Source organism: Macrobrachium nipponense, chromosome 7 (assembly GCF_015104395.2).
Source record: "Macrobrachium nipponense isolate FS-2020 chromosome 7, ASM1510439v2, whole genome shotgun sequence".
NCBI lineage: Eukaryota > Metazoa > Arthropoda > Malacostraca > Decapoda > Palaemonidae > Macrobrachium > Macrobrachium nipponense.
Window position 1 is genome coordinate 78,578,315 of NC_061109.1, and position 17,273 is coordinate 78,595,587.

Here is a 17,273-nt window from a genome sequence, read left to right on the forward strand (position 1 = left end):
TTCATAAACAGTTCCCTGTCGCCGAAAGCGCACACATACAGTGTTATGTGTAGGTAGTATACTTACAAAATATATTTTAAAGAATCATAATTGTCACAACACTCATTGAAAATGTTAAAATGAATTTGACCTATTCTAGTAACAATTAAATCAAGGCCAATATGATTAACTTACAAAGCACACAGTGGAATTCCCCTAGCTTCTTATGAAGTAATAGTCCTAGACTTTTTAATAAAAGGGTAAAGTGGGAACCGTGACACCTATTTTGGGTAAAATCGTTCCTACCAAGGCAACAAATTGCGCATCCGAGATCATTAAGACGACAGTCTTAACTTTGATTCATTTTTATGGAGCTTCAGTGATAAAAATGAAATTATTTTGTATCATGTTACTCATCATTCAGACAATGTAATTACCGGAAAAGTAAAGAAGAAAGGATAAATATTTATACGTACGGTCCCTAAGCTCTGAGCTCTGTGATTGGTTATGGCCGTTCGCTAAGTCGCCTCTGATTGGTTATTTTTTCTTCTATCAACCCGGCCTGACTTGGCGTGTAGTGACGAACGGCATGGTCCACCGAAATCCGTCATTATGACACATTTTGCAAGTAATATATTCTATTGCAGTGGCTCTGGTAGTCTTAAGATTCTTAGCTTGTTTCATCCAACCTGATACTTTCATGGTTGGATATAGACTAGGCCAAGCTCGTTTGTTGAATAAATTCTGCTCTGCTGTCAATTTGTTAAAAAGTCGTCATTCAGGTTGGCTTAGGCGTTAATAATTTGTCCTTTGCCTTGTCAATGGTTTGTTGGGTCATTTAACTTAGATCGGATGAGTAGTTTTTCTAAGTTATAATAGAAAGGAGGCCGAGCTAGGTAGTGCTCTGAAGCCGGCATAGCCTAGCCCCTAGGTAGATGTGTTCGTCTTGGATAGTATCACGTCTTAGTTGTACATACTGGACCCCCCCCCTTCCCTTGAAATCCTAGGTTAACCCCATTTCGAAATCTTTAAGTGGAAGAAGTGTCAGCCCAGTTTTGAAGTGTTGGCTTAACTGTGGAACAGATGCAGACTTAGGTAGGGATACTGGGGTAGGTAGCTACCTACTAGGTATACTAGGTAAGTAGGTGTGAGGAATTCTCGAAAACAGGTCAAACCAAACCTTTCCTAGAATGCCCAGCTTAGTAGCTCTAGTACTGTATCCTGACCTAACCAAACCTTACCTTCGTAACCTGACATATCCTGACAACCAGACTTAGGTAGCTAGCTAGGTGGCCATGCCCCGACCTGGTGAGGGTGGGTTTTGCACCCCCCTCCCCCATGGACCAACTCAAATAACACTACTGCCTATAGGCTAGGTAGGTACCTAGTATTGGAAACAGATCGATGGGACTAAATTTATAGGAGGCAAAATTAGCAGTGACAACACTTTTCTCCATATGTGGGTAGTACCTAGTAGGGTAAACAACCGCATGAACTGGCCCAACACACTGACGGTCACGGCTGGACACCCCCCAAAAAAGTACTTAGGCTATAGGTAACGCGTCCTGACACCGGAGATGGTCATCAGTCGCGAGTTGTTGGTGAGAGATGGGGTAGATCTAGGGTACTTATCCGCGGCGGCCTAGACTAAGGCAGTTGCGGTTTTTCTATGCAGTTTTACCTACTGAACAAGAATTTTAAGTAATATTTATTCGGAGGACTGTAATTAGGGTAAACAACCGCATGGCCTGGATCAACTCACCAACGATCACGGCATGCCACCCTCCGAAAAAGTACTTATAACGCGTCCTGACACCGGAGATGGGCATCAGTCGCGACTTCTTGTTGGTGAGAGACGGAGCTAAAGACCTCTACTCTCCTTTCGAAGTAAGTATTTTCTCCAAAGTTAGAAATTAAGGACAAATTTAAAGCATTAAACAGAGGGTAGTGAAAAGGGTGTCCAACGCTGTGCAAATCTCACCAAAACTCTTTCGAAATTTTCACTTACGCTTAAATATCTTACAAGATTGATGCCATCTAGATGTTTGAGGAGTCGCTTGTGTCAACAAACTTTTCATTTCCTGTGGTAAATCCGCACACCACTTGTACCCATAGATGCTGGGGCACTTTCATCACAACAATCAGAACATGGTCCCTAACCACGACGTTTTTAAGGAAACTACTGTTTTGGTAGAAGACGACAAAGAGTGCACTAGATAATTATTTAAATAAATAGTAAAACATCAATATTTTACATATTTATGATGATTAATTTGAAAATATTCGTTAGGTATTGAAAAAGTAACTCGATTCTGACTCAAATTTAAGTAATTATTTTTCGGAATTAGAACGTTCTTTTAAGTCCTGTATTATGACGTCACGACATCTTGACTTTCGTACCTATTGCAGAACAGCTTACCAGTTATCCATGCAGATTGTTATCAGCTATTCATGTAATTGTTGTAATTGTTATAATCGTAATGTGCATATATATCTTTATTATTTACTTTTTGGATATATGAAGATGTTTTACTGCCGGATTACCGCCGTAGTGTGACGCAATCGCTTTCGGTCCTTGGGCCTCTGTCTGTTTTCGCACCATAAGAAATTAATGTGGCCGAATTTGCTATGACCAGAAAGTCGTTAAAAGTGGGAAGTTAGCATTGAGGGGCATATGTTTTTATTGAGAAAAATACAAATTTATACAATAGCTAGCTTGTAAAAAATACTTGATTACAAAAAACTTGATTGACAACTAAGCAGCATACCTACTATGGGTTTCAGAGACAGTGCAAGCAATATTTCTATAACGAACACTCGTATCAGAACGAGATTTTGCTATAGTGCATTACACCCAGTGCTGTAATTTATAAGGGTATTGTGAATCACTAATCGTAAAGAATAACGACACTTGTCCATGTACCAAGAGACAAAAACTCCATTATCCAGGAATGGATACCAACACACGTAAAAAGCTCCACCTACCCTCTCCCCCCCTCCACCGCCACCCCTGTACTTCTTCCTTACTTTGCCTTCCTTTCTCTCTCTCTCTCTCTCTCTCTCTCTCTGTTGCCAATTGGTATGTGTTCACCCTCCAAACTGGGTATAAGACTTACACAAAACGTGGAAATTGGTGAAATTAGCCTATGTATTGAAAGTATATATATAAATATTAAAGCAATTTTATCATTATTGCATTACTATGACAACTAGAATTCATGGAAACAGTTTATAATAATGCATTGACGTATGTGTGAAGCTCTACTAGTGTGGCAATGATGATTTTGCCATTCTTAGCATGGAAACATTAAAGGTTACATTTATTTCTGGCATACAGTTATTTAAAAAAAATCAAAATACTAATATAGACTTAAATCAATGAAAAGTGCTAGCAAAAAAAAAGAAAAAAAATTTATAATCCACTTATCCGTAGTCTGCTCCGCTATGGTTTTCGGCAGCCAGATGTACGACAAGGTTAGAAACATTGGATTGTAGCTACTTTAGAAATATCTGTAATTTTTCTGGGTAATTTGGTTGCAAAAAAGGGGTAATAGACATGAATTAAACATTTTTAAATAACAAAGTAAAGTTGAACTAAATACGTAATGAGTAAAGTAAACAATTGCAGTGTCGTTGTCTGCTGCTCGTAACTGTGTTTGTGGAGTGCGCGCTTAGGAACCAGGAACAGCAACGGGGTTCAAGGGCATTGTGGAGTGCATTAAGACCAAAATGTGTATAATAACAATCAAATAAGCACTGTGGAGTTTCAGTTGTGATGGCAGTAAGGATAAAACCACCGATTACAAGGTAAAAATGAATTCAGTTCAAACCATGACCCCAGCAATAACAAGTTTCTTACTTTCACTAATATAGGCAACAAAATGTTGTTTTATTGTGCTGATTACAACTGCAATCTTGAGTAAGATCAATAAACGTTACATATATACGCTAACATTGTTCAAATGAGTGCTGGGAAGGCTGGGAAAGATGGTGGATTGTCCGTGATTAGATCGGCCAGCCTGACGATAGCTGCCATATTGGATTTCAAAACTGCCTTGAAAACATATTTTACGAAGAGCGTCACATGCTTATTTTAGTTTGTATGGGGCTTTCATATATTACATTATGTTGACGAAACTTCAATCTTTTGAATGGTATGCTTAGAGTTGTAATTGTATTCTTGTTTCACCAATTAAATATCAAGTGAATAAGACCCGTCCAGCATGATGATGGTGGATCGTCCGTGATTGTTTACCCTAACCCGGTAGAGCTAGGGTACTTATCCGCGGCGGCCTAGACTATGGCAGTTGCGGTTTTTCTATGCAGTTTTACTTACTGAACAAGAATTTTTAAGTAATATTTATTCGGACGACTGTAATTAACCCCCAGGGTCCAGTACTAAACATTGCGAAATACATTGGATGGCCCAATCCCTATTGGATGTTGTATCCGCGGTTACGTTCCTTGCAGTCCGTGTGGAGTGCTTTTGTAGAAATACCAGAGACGGAACTAAAGACCTCTACTCTCCTTTTGAAGTAAGTATTTTCTCCAAAGTTAGAAATTAAGGCCAAATTTAAAGCTCTAAACAGAGGGTAATGAAAAGGGTGGCCAACTCAGTGCAAACTTCACCAAAACGCTTTTGAAATTTTTACTTACGATTAAATAGCTTAGAAGATTGACGCCATCTCGATGTTTGCGGAGTCGCTTGTGTCAACAAGCTTCCCATTTCCTGTGATAAATCCGCACACCACTTGTACCCATAGACGCTGGGGCACTTTCATCTCAACAATCGGAAAACGGTCCCTGGCCACGACGTTTTTAAGGAAACTACTGTTTTGGTAGAAGACGATGAAGCGTGTACTAGAAAAACTACCATAGTCGATCCTCTTGTAAACGGCCTAATCAGTTGTAAGTAATCGTCCAAATCAGGTCTATGTTAACAGCATATTTCCCATTTTGGACGCGCTACTGACTGCTGCACTACCTTACTAGCTAAGCTTCAAATCTTCTTTGTATCTACTCTTCGGAGCTCTTTTCAGGGCCGATTCGATCGTTCGTGACCTACGGATACACAATTTGTTCCAATACGAGTACAAACCATCGGTCCTTTACAATAGGAATGTAACTTGCGGCAGCTGGAACCGGTCGTAAGCTTCGAACAAGGGAGTTCGGTAGTTAATTGCTTGTCCAACAGTCAGCGCACCGCGCGACTGGGAGGTGAAGAACCACTTGCTTTCGGCCGCCGACGGAGACAGACGTGTTGTTCGCCTCTGCCCGCTATCGTCGTACGCTTTGTATCTTCTCAAACTTGGTTTGCTTTGTGTGTGTGGTAAAATACTGTAAGTATTGTGCTTTGTATTTTATTACTGTTGACTTTTGCTATGGATTCCCATGAGCTGGAGACGTTCCCACGCCCCCCCCATCAGCCGCAGAGTTTGCCCTGGTGTGGAGGGCCATAAGTGTGGCGCCTTCCGCTCTTTTCCAGAAGTGGATCCTCATGAATTGTGTGCTCGGTGCCGAGGGAGCAAATGCTCTCGGGCCGAGCTCTGTGATTTGTGTAATTCTTGGTGGGAGGAGCAGTGGGTGCTCTATGAGGGTAGGAGGAAGCGACGTAAGCCTGCCAGGGAGTCTTCGGAGGGTTCTCTGGCGATGCCCTTGGTCACAGACACGTCGTCTTCCTTCCTGCCGCCATCTCAGCTTATGCATATGGCTCCTTCCCCTTTGGGGGGGTTTCTCGTTCCTTCTCTTCGCCCGATCCCTCGAGCGTAGAGGAGGGGGCGAAGTACCCCGACATTCATTTGTACTCGGGGTCTTCCGTTCGTTCGGGGTGGGCTTGTCCCCCCCTCATGTGAGGGGGAACCCCTCCTACTAACCCGACCTTTGCCTCCTCAGGTGCTCCTACTGCGGGCGACGACCTTGGCCAGGTATGGTTCTCGCTGGGCCTCCAGGGGACGCCGAGCGTTCGGGGGCTGTTGCATCACCTGGCAGGTGCTGCTCTGGTCACCCATGGACCGGTGACCACCACCACCGTCCCGACCCCGGGGTATGCCGCGCCTCCTCACCTGGTGTATACCCAGCATGTTACCATGGTAACACCCTCAGCTGCGGTGCAGGCCCCGATTGTTGGTTTCCCGAGGAGGGTCGTGCCACCGCCGCCTGGGTTCGCCGCTCTTGCCTCAGCCCCCGACTTTTGGTGCCCCAAGAGTTCGCCCCTGGACCTTCCACCTGTACCCAGGATGTCATTGATTGCTGTTCCGCCTCCTGCTGTACCTGATGTTCCTGCAGTGCCTGCCGCTCCTGTCGTGCCTGCCGTGCCTGGACCATCCCCTGCCGACGTCGTTCCTGCCTGTGGTGTTGCTGCCCCAGTCGCGGGTCCTTCCGGACAGGTGCAGCCAAGCCGTGTTGCTTCGGCAATAGCCCCGGCTCCGTCCTGGATGGAGGACCTGACGTCTGTCCTGAGGAAGCTGACGAAGAAGAAGAGGAAGAGGAGGAAGATGTCATTGTCGTCTTCTTCGTCGTCGCCTGCTGCCGCCTCTTCCACTTCGACTTCCTAGGCTTCTAAGCCGAGGAAGAAGCAGCTGCTCCTCCCCCCCCCCCACCCCACCCCCCCACCCCCCACCCCCCTAAGAAGTCACCTTCGGGAACTTCTAAGGGCCCATCTCACTCCGGTGGGATGGGGGTTCTTCCGTTGGCCCTCCCGCTCCTTCGGGAGCGGGGCCTGTCTCTCCTTCCGCAAGGAAGAAGAAGACGGGGACCAGAGGGTTACTGGTACTTTCTCACCTGGTGCTAGGGGTTCTGCGGAAGACTGGCAAGAGTTGCTCAGGTGACACTCGCCAGGCCAGCGATCGCTCTTGTAGCGATTCCCAGGTAACCAGGGTTGACGCGACGGTCCCAGACCGGCCGCTGGTTGAGGCTAGGAAGAGGTCCCCTCGATCGCAGGAACCAGCCTCGGTTGGTTCCAGCGGTTCGACGCGCCATGAGGACAGGCACTGCTCCCACCGTGACAGTGGTCTCTGCAGGTCCCCTGACCGCCAATCCCATCAGGACCGGGCGGGTAGGGGGACCAGCAGCAGCTCCTCTGATGCATGGGACCGGAGCCGCTGTTCTCGGTCCAGCCGCTCTCCCCAGGAGAGCAGCGCATCCAGGCCTGCAGCTCGATCGCCACCGCGGGTTGGCGATCGCCTGCAGCCCCCCAAGCACACCGGTTCTACTGGTGAGCGAGGGGGGAGCGTCAGGTCTTCCTCTCCAATCCCTTCAACTTCCTCGGGTTACGCCGGGAAGAGCGAGGCGATCCGGAGTGATCGTAAGGAGCGCGCTCCTCATGGTCCCACCACGACGCCCTACGAACCAGGCACGGTCTTAGGACCGACCAGGTCGTATGGGCAAGTGGCAGGAGGAGACCAGGAGGGGTCTGTCGCTGTTCCTCCTCCCGAAGGAGGAGGGTCTTGAGAGGCATTCTTGTTGGAGGGATTGGACGGTCCTACTCCACAAGACGCAGTCACTCCCGAGATCCAGAGGTCGTTTGCAGAGGTTATTGCGCTGATTCGTCAGCACAACGACCTCGGGGAAGGATCGCGTCTCCCACCCTCTGAGCCCACGTCCCGGCTTGAGTTGTTCTGGGGTCCTAAGAAGGAACCCAAGACGATGGTGGTTCTGCTGCGATCGGCTCTGGCTGACTCGGTGCTGGGCCAGGTGGACTCGCTTGTCTCCGGACAGGAGGGTTCGCTGAAGTCCGGCAGGTCTTCCAAGCTACTTCCCCCGCCTCTACTGCGACAGAGGAGATTCTACTTGCCTTCAGAGGATCCTATGCCGCCCAAACAGGTTAACCCGGAGCTAGCTAGGCTAACTCCGAGGGTGTCTCTGCAGCAGCTCCTGTCGGAGAACTTGTGGTTCTCGCAGCAAGAGGCACTTGCACTGGAATCCACCGCCATGGCGGCATTCCAGGCAGTCTCCTGGTTAGACCTGTGGTCCCTCACAGTGTCTAAGGTTGCGGCCACCTCAGGAAATATTGGAGACTGACAATAATGCAAACCTTTCCCAGAACTTTGCATTAATGTCTCCGATGCCAATATTCTTCACAGCCCTTTTTCAGAGAACTTTGCATTAATGTCTCCGATGCCAATATTCTTCACAGCCCTTTTTCAGATGAGTCACGATCCGTCACTCATTTCGAAAAGGCCCAGAAGTCTGACTCTTGATCACGCAGCTCCTATACTCTGATCAAGTTGTCAGAGGCAGCAGGGCACTCCTCCTCGCTCTTACATCCAGGAGGAGTAGCCTAGGTGCGCAGAACTCCAGTCAGTTCTAGAGGCTCACGCAGATTCCTCCCACCAATCAGAGAGTCTTCCTATTGTTAAAGGACCGAAAGGTTTGTATTACATATCGGAATAAATAACAATTTGTTGAAAATTTTATTTTTCCTAACTGTACAATCCTGAGGTCCTTTAACAAATATGCCCACCTCATGCCACCCCTCAATCTGAACCTGGGCCGAAAGGCAAAGTGGAGTGTTTACATCCGGGTAGGCTAGCCTGCCCCACGGTAGTTACTGCCTAACCACATTGTTCAAGATTCAACGGCTGTAATTCCAGCTATGCCGCAAGTTACATTCCTATTGTTAAAAGGACCTCAGGTTTGTATAGTTAGGAAAAATACAATTTTCAACAAATTGTTATTTTCTAGCACTACAGGAATTCCGGGAGAGGGTGCAGGGGCATTCAGTGATTTTGATGTCAGACAACAACACAATAGTAGCTTACATAAACAAACAAGGAGGTCTAGTGTCTCGACAGTTACATGTGATGACAGTTTTTCATCAGTGGGCTGTAGAGAACATAGTAAACATCAGGGCCAGATATATTCAGGGAAAAGAAACATAGTGGCCGACAAGTTGAGCCGCAGGGATCAGATCCTGGGAATGGAGTGGTCCTTGCACCAACAAGTAGTGGACAGAATGCTCAGGTTGTGGGAAAGGCCGATCATAGACCTATTCGCAACCAGGTACAACAAAAAGTTGGGAGTGTTTTGTTTGGTAGTCCCGAATGTAGAGGCAGTAGCAGAAGATACTCTACAACACCCATGGGACAATCTGGACGTCTGCGCATTTCTTCCATTTTGTCTAATCCGTCAGGTTCTGAACAGGGTAATGCGGTCTCAGAACCTCAGAATGACTCTGGTAGCTCTGTTATGGCCAAAGGCGGAATGGTTTCCGTACCTCTTGGAACTCCTGATAGACGTGCCGAGAGAGTTACCCCCGCGGAGCAACCTGCTATGTCAGCCGCACGTGGAGAGGTACCACCGGTCGGTGAAGTCCCTATCACTTCACGGGTGAAGACTGTCGAGTATCTCTTGTGAGCGAGAGGGTTTTCGCAAAAAGCAGCAGTGCACATGGTAGGAAATATCAGAATACCAAGGAAAATGGTCAGCATACTGTGATTGGTTTCGTAGAGGGAACTTGTCTCCACTCAGTACCACTATTCAGCAATTAGCAGACTTTCTGATATATCTCAGGACAGAAAGGCATATGTCTGTGTCTGCGGTGAAGGGGTACAGGGCTGCTCTAGCCTCAGTCTTCCGCATGAAAGGTGTGGACATTTCATCTTAATGGGAGTTGGCCATGTTGATGAAGGGCTTTGAGCAGTCATGTTCACCAAAGGAACTGAAAGCCCCAGATTGGGATTTGACCATGGTACTGAGTACGTAGTCTGACAAAACCCCCCTACGAACCACTAAGGCAGTCCACAGGTAGGAGCCTGACCCTGAAGACAGTCTTCTTATTGGCCCTAGCTTCAACCAAAAGGGTGGGGGAACTACATGGCCTGTCATCTATTGTAAAGCACTCGAGAGGTTGGAAGTCAATGGCATTCGAGTTTGTGCCAGAATTCGTGGCCAAGACTCAAAACCCATCAATAGTGGACGGCAGATTTGACTCTTTTTCCATACCTTCTCTGGCAGATTTTGTAGATCATGACCAAGATGAGATGCTTCTGTGTCCCGTCAGGGTAACGAGAGTATTTAAGGAGGACAAGGCACCTCAGGCCGGGGTGCAGGAGGTTGTTCGTAAGTACAGGACAGAACAAAAAGGAAGTGTCCAGAAATACAATATCGTTTTTGCTAAGAGAAACGATCAGGAATGCCTACATGACAGAAGACAAGGGGTCAGATAGCCAGGAGAGGGCTAGGGCTCATGACATTAGAGGCTTGAGTGCTTCTTTGGCATTCAAGAAGAATATGTCTGTAGAGAGAATCCTGAAACCTGGTGTTTGGAAACACCAAACGACTTTCACTTCCTTTTATTTAAAAGACGTTGCCCATAGATCCTTGGATACCTTTTCCTTGGGTCCAGTGGTGGCGGCCTAGCAAATGGTATAGCTCATCCAGTACCCCTGGCGGGTCAGTTTGTGTACAGTCTAAGATGAAGGTATGAAAGTAGAATGAATGGGATGACGGGTCTTTTTTCTTTACTACTTTCTTTCTACTCCTTTACCTACGGGCAGTATGAAGGAGAGTACCATCATGAGCTGGAATGGACTAGATGCAGGTGAGGTGGTCAGCCATACTGTAAAGTTATGTTAGAGTATAGTATACTTTTCAGTAGCAACACACCCCTCTCTGTAATAAGGAATGGAGGGGTGATGGTAGATCCAGATACAAGGGACAAGAGTGGTTTATGAGAATGAAGGGTCCTCTATTTCCCCATAGTTTATAAACCATGGCATGGTACCAGCACCCAGTGAGGGAAACCAATAGATTTCCTTATATCTTTGGTTTAAAGGTTTATAGTCCATTCTCTTAGAATACTCCTAATATTTGGAAATGGATTTAGGTGGCAAACTCCCAGTCAGTTAGAGACTTACCTCCCTCCAATAAGTAAGTCTATCCTAATGTTAAGACTGAAGGTTTATTTAGTATATGAACAAATGACAAATTTGTAACTAATTTGTATTTTTATACATTCAACTTCCCTGCCAGATATATACTTAGCTATAGACTCCGTCGTCTCCGACAGAATTTCAAATTTCGCGGCACACGCTACCGGTAGGTCAGGTGATCTACCGCCCTGCCCTGGGTGGCAGGACTAGGAACCATTCCCGTTTTCTAATCAGAATTCTTCTGTCGTCCGAGCCATCAACATTGTTGTTGGTTCCTCTCGATTGGTTTTTCTTTTTTCACCGGCAATTGATCTTCTTGACCGACTTTTGGTGACGTATCTGGATTGTTGGATTGGCATACGCTTTTGTGGACTGTTTTGGGGACTTGATTTTGGATTTTTCTTTAAAAATGTCTGACTCTGGAATGGTTGTGAGACGTTGTGTGAATGTAGGCTGTAAGGTGAGGTTGCCGAAAGCTTCGGTAGACCCTCACACTGTATGCAAGGGTTGCAGGGAGTATGAATGTTCTTTTACTAATACTTGCAAGGAATGTGAGAATTTGAGTGAGAACGAATGGAAGAATCTACTAATTATTTAAAAAAGTTAGAGAGAGAAAGAGTGAGGAAGGCTTCTTATAGAAGTTTAAGTAGTTCGAGATCTGAACTAATTCCTAGCTTGGGATCTTCCCCAAGGGTAAGTATTGCTACTTCTCCTTCCTTTGCAGCCCCTTCTCCTATTGCAGAACCTGTAGATTCAGCGAAAGAACTTGCGGATCTAAAAGCAGCCTTCAAGTTGATGGAAAACAAAATGGCTGCCATACAATGGTAAGGGGCTTAGGCGATTATTCAGTGGACAGTGATGATGAGAGTCCCGAGTGGTAGTGGAGGGGGCATCTGGTCGCTCAGCAACGCTCCTAGGTCTAGACCTCTTCCAAGCTCACATGCCCAGAGGAGAAGGAATGTCGAAAACCGAAAAGGAGGTTGTGGAGGAATCCCCACCGATCAGGTGTCCCTTCGACGGTTTCTGTGACACCCCAGACTGCCAAGGATCGCTATTGTAAAAAGCGTCCCTGCGTGAGTGTTTTTCGTCGTCGGATCTTCATCTCCGAGACGTGATTGGAGGGATTCAGATCGATCTCGACCTCTCAAGAGGAGTTTGGAAGGCTCCGACGATTGATTCGAGCCCAAAAAACTTTTCCTGAGGAGTCTCCTTCGGGAGTTAAGAAGGCAAGAAGAGCCATTCTTTCAACCAGAGTGAGAAGGAGTCAGGAGGTGGAGGCTATGGACTCCTCCCTCCTCCCGAAGAGGATAAAGAGGAGGTTACGAAGAGGTTCATGATGGCTATGCAAGAGCAGATTTCGTCTTTTGTAGGAGTTCTGTCAAAGGAGCCTCCTAGAAGGAAAGACTTCCCTTCCGATCAAAAGATCCTCCAGACGTATGGAGGTATCTGCCGCCAGGATCAATGCTCCTACTCGAGTGAGGTTTCTGTACGAACCTGGATGGAACCTATCAGACGTCTGGCACCGGCCAGGAGTGAGGAGTCACCCAGGAGGCAGGAGCCAAGAGCCAGGAGTGAGGAGTCAACCAGGAGGCAGGAGCCAAGAGCCAGGAGTGTGGAGTCATCCAGGCAGGAGGCAGGAGCCAGGAGGCAAGAGCCAGGAGGCAAGAGGCAGGAGTCTAGAGCCAAGAGGCAGGAGCCAGGAGCCAAGACGGCAGGAGTCAGGAGGCAGGAGCCAGGAGTCGGAGTCAGGAGGCAGGAGTCCGGAGTCAGGAGGCAGGAGGAGTCAGGAGGCAGCAGGATGCAGGAGTCAGGAGGCCAGGAGGAGTCAGGAGGCAAGAGTCAGAGCCAGGAGGCAGGAGTCGGAGACTCGTTCCTGGAATTTATGACTCTTCTCCAAATAGGAGCTCCTCTTCTTCAGATCGTAGGAGGTCTTGGAAGGACTCTCCCTCCAAACGTGAGCTTTCTCCTTCGTCTGATCGAGGTTTAGACGATTTGTCTGATGACGAACCTCCTGCAAATGAGGGACTCTCGAGTTATAAGGTCTTAGCCTCATTACTGCTACAAGAGTTTGGAGACTCTCTTAGTCCGGCGGCTCCTCCTTCTCCTCGTTCTCTCTTTTCGAGCTCGGCTACGGCAAAATCTTCGGCCTTTCTGAAAATGAAGCCTGCAATATCTATGAAGAAGGCACTCCATTCTTTAGATTCTTGGATGGACAAGAAGAAAGAGTTGGGAAAGACGGTATTCTGCATGCCTCCTTCCAAACTACATGGAAAGAGAGGTATTTGGCATGGGACAGGAGAGACTATGGGTCTTTCTCTGCCTGCCTCGGCAGATGCGGACTTTTCCAATTTAGTGGAGGCCTCTAGACGTCACTCCTTAGGATCGGTCAGATCGACGTGGAGCACTTCGGAGTTGAACCACTTTCTAAAGGGACTTTTTGTCACTTTAGAGGTGTTCGACTTTCTGGATTGGTCACTCGGAGTTCTGGCCAACAAATCTAAAGATCCGGAGTTTCTTAAAAACCCAGAGATTCTCCATAGCGTCCTGTCTTGCATGGACAAGGCAGTACAGGACGGTTCGGGAGAAGTGGCTTCCCTTTTGGTGCTGGTCTCCTGAAGAAGAGATCAGTATATGGATCCCTATATCAAAAAGGGTTTCTACCGAGCCAGAGGACTGCTTTATTGTTCGCCCCTCTGTCGGATCATCTGTTTCCTTCTCAGTTAGTGAAGGATATATCTCGCTCGCTAACTGAGAAGGCGACACAGGACCTACTAACACAAACGTCCAAGAAAGGACGCCCTGTAGTGTCGGCGATTAAGAAGGACTCTCGTCCTCCTCAGCAGCCCTTTTGTGGAGGTGCAGCGGCTCGTCCCCCTGCCAGAAAGAAGAGCTCTGACAAGAGAGGAAGGTCTTCCTTTAGGCCTTTCAAGAAAACCAAATGACTTGTTGCTCCTTCAAGCACCAGTGGGCGCCAGACTCCTGAACTTTGCTTTGCAGGAGTATGGGCAAAAAGGGGAGCCGACCCTTGGTCAGTGTCGGTCCTAAAGAAAGGATATGTAATCCCCTTCGAGGACAGCCCTCCCCTAACATCTACGCCTCGGGAACTGTCAGCGAGGTACAGAGAACCTGTAATGAGAAAGACTCTCCTTCAAATGGTGGAACAAATGTGGGAAAAGGAGGCCATCGAACTTGTGCAGGATCCACACTCCCCGGGATTTTACAATCGCCTTTTTCTAGTACCAAAGGCATCGGGGGGGTGGAGACCAGTTCTGGACGTAAGCGCTCTGATCGCTTTGTTCAGAAAAAGAAGTTTCGCATGGAAACGTCCGCTTCAGTAATGTCGGCTCTTCGTCCAGGAGATTGGATGGTCTCTCTGGACTTGCAAGATCCGTATTTCCACGTTCCCATTCACCATTTGTCAAAGAAATATCTTCGTTTGTAATAGGAGACAAGATTTTTCAATTCAGGGCTCTGTGCTTCGGTCTGTCTACAGCTCCGCAAGTATTCACCAACCTGATGGCGAATGTGGCAAGATGGCTTCACCTAGAGGGAATAAACATCTCCCTCTACTTGGACGACTGGCTGATCAGGGCCAAGTCGGAGATTCAGTGCTTGGAGGACTTATCAGTAACAAGGAACATGATAGAATCGCTGGGATTACTCGTGAACCTCGAGAAGTCGCAGCTGATCCCCAGCCAGAGCTTGGTCTATCTGGGGATTCAGATGGATTCTCGGGGTTTTCGAGTATTTCCTTCGCGAGAAAGAATCACTCGAGGTTTGTCGAAAATCTCGAGCTTCTTAGAGAGAAAGAACAGTTCAGCGAGGGATTATCTGAGCCTTTTAGGGACCCTGTCCTCACTAGAAAAGTTCATTTCTCTCTGGGGAGGCTTCACCTTCGCCCTCTTCAGTTTTTCCTGAAAGGGGTGTGGAGTTGGAAGACGGGACAACTCTCGGACATCTTCCCGCTTCCACAAGAGGTAAAAGATCATTTGAAGTGGTGGATCCTTCCTCTTCAAAAGAACGAAGGCGTATCGCTTGCCCTGCAGAACCCAGAAGTGTTATTTTCCGACGCTTCGGAGTCGGGATGGGGAGCGATGCTAGGAGCAAGAGAGGTGTCAGGCACCTGGACAAAGGAACAGGTGTCCTGGCACATCAATTGCAAAGAACTAGTGGCCATACACCTAGCCTTAAAGTTCTTCGAAGAGATAGTCAGAGGCGGGGTGATACAGATAAACTCGGACAACACCACGGCTCTGGCTTACATACGCAAGCAAGGAGGCACGCACTCTTTCTCCCTCTTTCAGTTAACAAGACACCTGTTAACCTGGACAGAAGAAAGAGGCATAAAAAACTCTCCTCACAAGATTTGTTCAAGGGATAAAGAATGTGAGAGCGGACAGACTGAGCAGGAGGAATCAGGTCCTTCCCACAGAATGGACTCTACACGAAGAAGTGTGTCGAAGTCTTTGGTCCCTGTGGGGGAGACCTCACATAGACCTGTTTGCGACGTTCCTCTCCAAAAGAATAGAGATCTTTTGCTCTCTAGTGGAAGATCCGAGAGCCTTCGCAATAGACGCGTTTCTCCTGGATTGGTCGGGTGTGGACGCTTACGGCCTTTCCCCCGTTCAAGATCCTGGGGAAGTGCTCAGGAAGTTCGTAGCGTCAAAGAACACGAAGTTGACACTAATAGCCCATTTTGGCAGCCCAGGAATTATTGGTTCAACGGAGGGTACTGGAGTGGATAGTGGACTTCCCCAGATCTCTTCCAAACAGACCAGATCTACTCAGACAACCCCACTTCGAGAGGTTTCATCACAACCTCCCAGGTCTCGCTCTGACTGCCTTTCGACTATCGAAAGACTTGTCAGAGCGAGGGGCTTTTCTCGCAAGGATGCGGGCTCTATCGCTAGAGCCCGCAGAGCTTCGACGAGAAGAGTATACCATCGAAGTGGGAAGTCTTTAGGAGGTGGTGTAAGAGTCAGAAGCTGTCCTCCTCCAGTACCTTTATAGTGAATATTGCCGATTTCCTCCTCTTTCTGAGAGAGGAATCACACCTTTCTGTCTCAACAATAAAGGGATACAGAAGCATGCTGTCTTCAGTATTTAGAAATCGAGGGCTAGATATTGCAGACAACAAAGATCTACACGATCTAATTAGATCCTTTGAAACTTCAAAAGCAGCAACTCCTAGAACACCTAGTTTGGAATCTGGACGTGGTCCTGAAATTCCTTTCATCGGATAAATTCGAGCCTTTACATCTGGCTTCCTTCCGCGACGTCACTAGGAAATGCTTATTCCTGTTGTCTCTCGCTACAGCCAAGAGGACGAGCGAATTGCACGCTCTAGATTCCAAAGTGGGGTTCAAAGGAGATGCTGCCATCTGTTCGTTCCAGACAATGTTTCTGGCGAAGAACGAAAACCCGTCAAAACCTTGGCCCAGAAGCTTTGAAGTAAAAGGTCTATCTAACCTCGTAGGCAGAGAGATAGAGAGGTCTCTCTGTCCAGTGAGAGCTCTTAAATTTTATTTAGAGAGGAAGAGACAGATGGGAGCTTGTCAACAAGGTGTTTGGTGTGCGGTGAAGAACCCCAAAAGACTCATGTCCAAGAACGCCTTGGCTTTTCTTTGTGAGAAGCGTAATTACGGACGCTCACAAGAACTGCTCGGAGGAATCCTTCGGTCTTCTAAAGGTCAAGACCCATGAGGTGAGAGCAGTAGCAACGTCCTTGGCGTTCCAAAAGAATATGTCTCTTAAAAATATCATTGAGACTACATATTGGAGGTTCAATTCAGTGTTTGCGTCTCATTATCTGAAGGATGTGAGAGTGACCTATGAGAAGTGCTTCTCTCTAGGTCCATTTGTATCAGCAGATACAGTGCTGGGTCTTGGAGCAAAGACTGATCCTTAAATATTGTGTTTTTATCGTACATAAACCCTCTTGTCAGATATGTGCTTGGTTTTCTATTAGCAAGCTCACTGATGTCGCACCCGGGAGCCATAGTGTCATTGCTGGTAGGGGATCAAGGGTATGTATGGCTAGTCGGGGAGTACAAAAATTTTTTTTGTATATTTTGTAAATGAAAGTGTAATTATGTTTCGAGTTTTTGGTTGTTTGTAAGGAGTTCGGGGATGACTCCTTGCAATCTTAGAACTAACATGGATGTTAGGATCAGGTGATCGGGATCGGTGTTGTGCTCCTTGAACAAGGTGTATTGTCATGTTAGTGGAATAGCACCCAATGACAAAGGCCTTTAGGCTCTGCCGAGTAAGTGGATATGACCCATTGGCAGACCCACAAGAACTCTTAGCCATAGATCAATATCTCGCTGAGGCTCTTGAGGCTAAGCAGACTCCAAGGCAGTACCGCCTGCGAAGTCTTCAGCCTAATAAGGTAGGAACCAAGGTTTATTAATACCTACAACA

At 47.2% G+C, this 17,273-nt stretch overlaps 1 protein-coding gene across 1 annotated transcript in view; it reads left to right on the forward strand.

Moving 5' to 3' along the window:
• The first annotated feature begins 462 nt into the window (after window positions 1-462).
• Window positions 463-17,273, forward strand: part of LOC135216972 (eukaryotic translation initiation factor 2A-like) — an 89,282-nt gene continuing 72,471 nt past the window's right edge. The window contains exon 1 of the mRNA XM_064252505.1: window positions 463-607. Coding sequence (XP_064108575.1) covers window positions 592-607 — 16 coding nt within the window. The 5' untranslated portion in view covers window positions 463-591. The remainder of the gene's footprint in view (window positions 608-17,273) is intronic.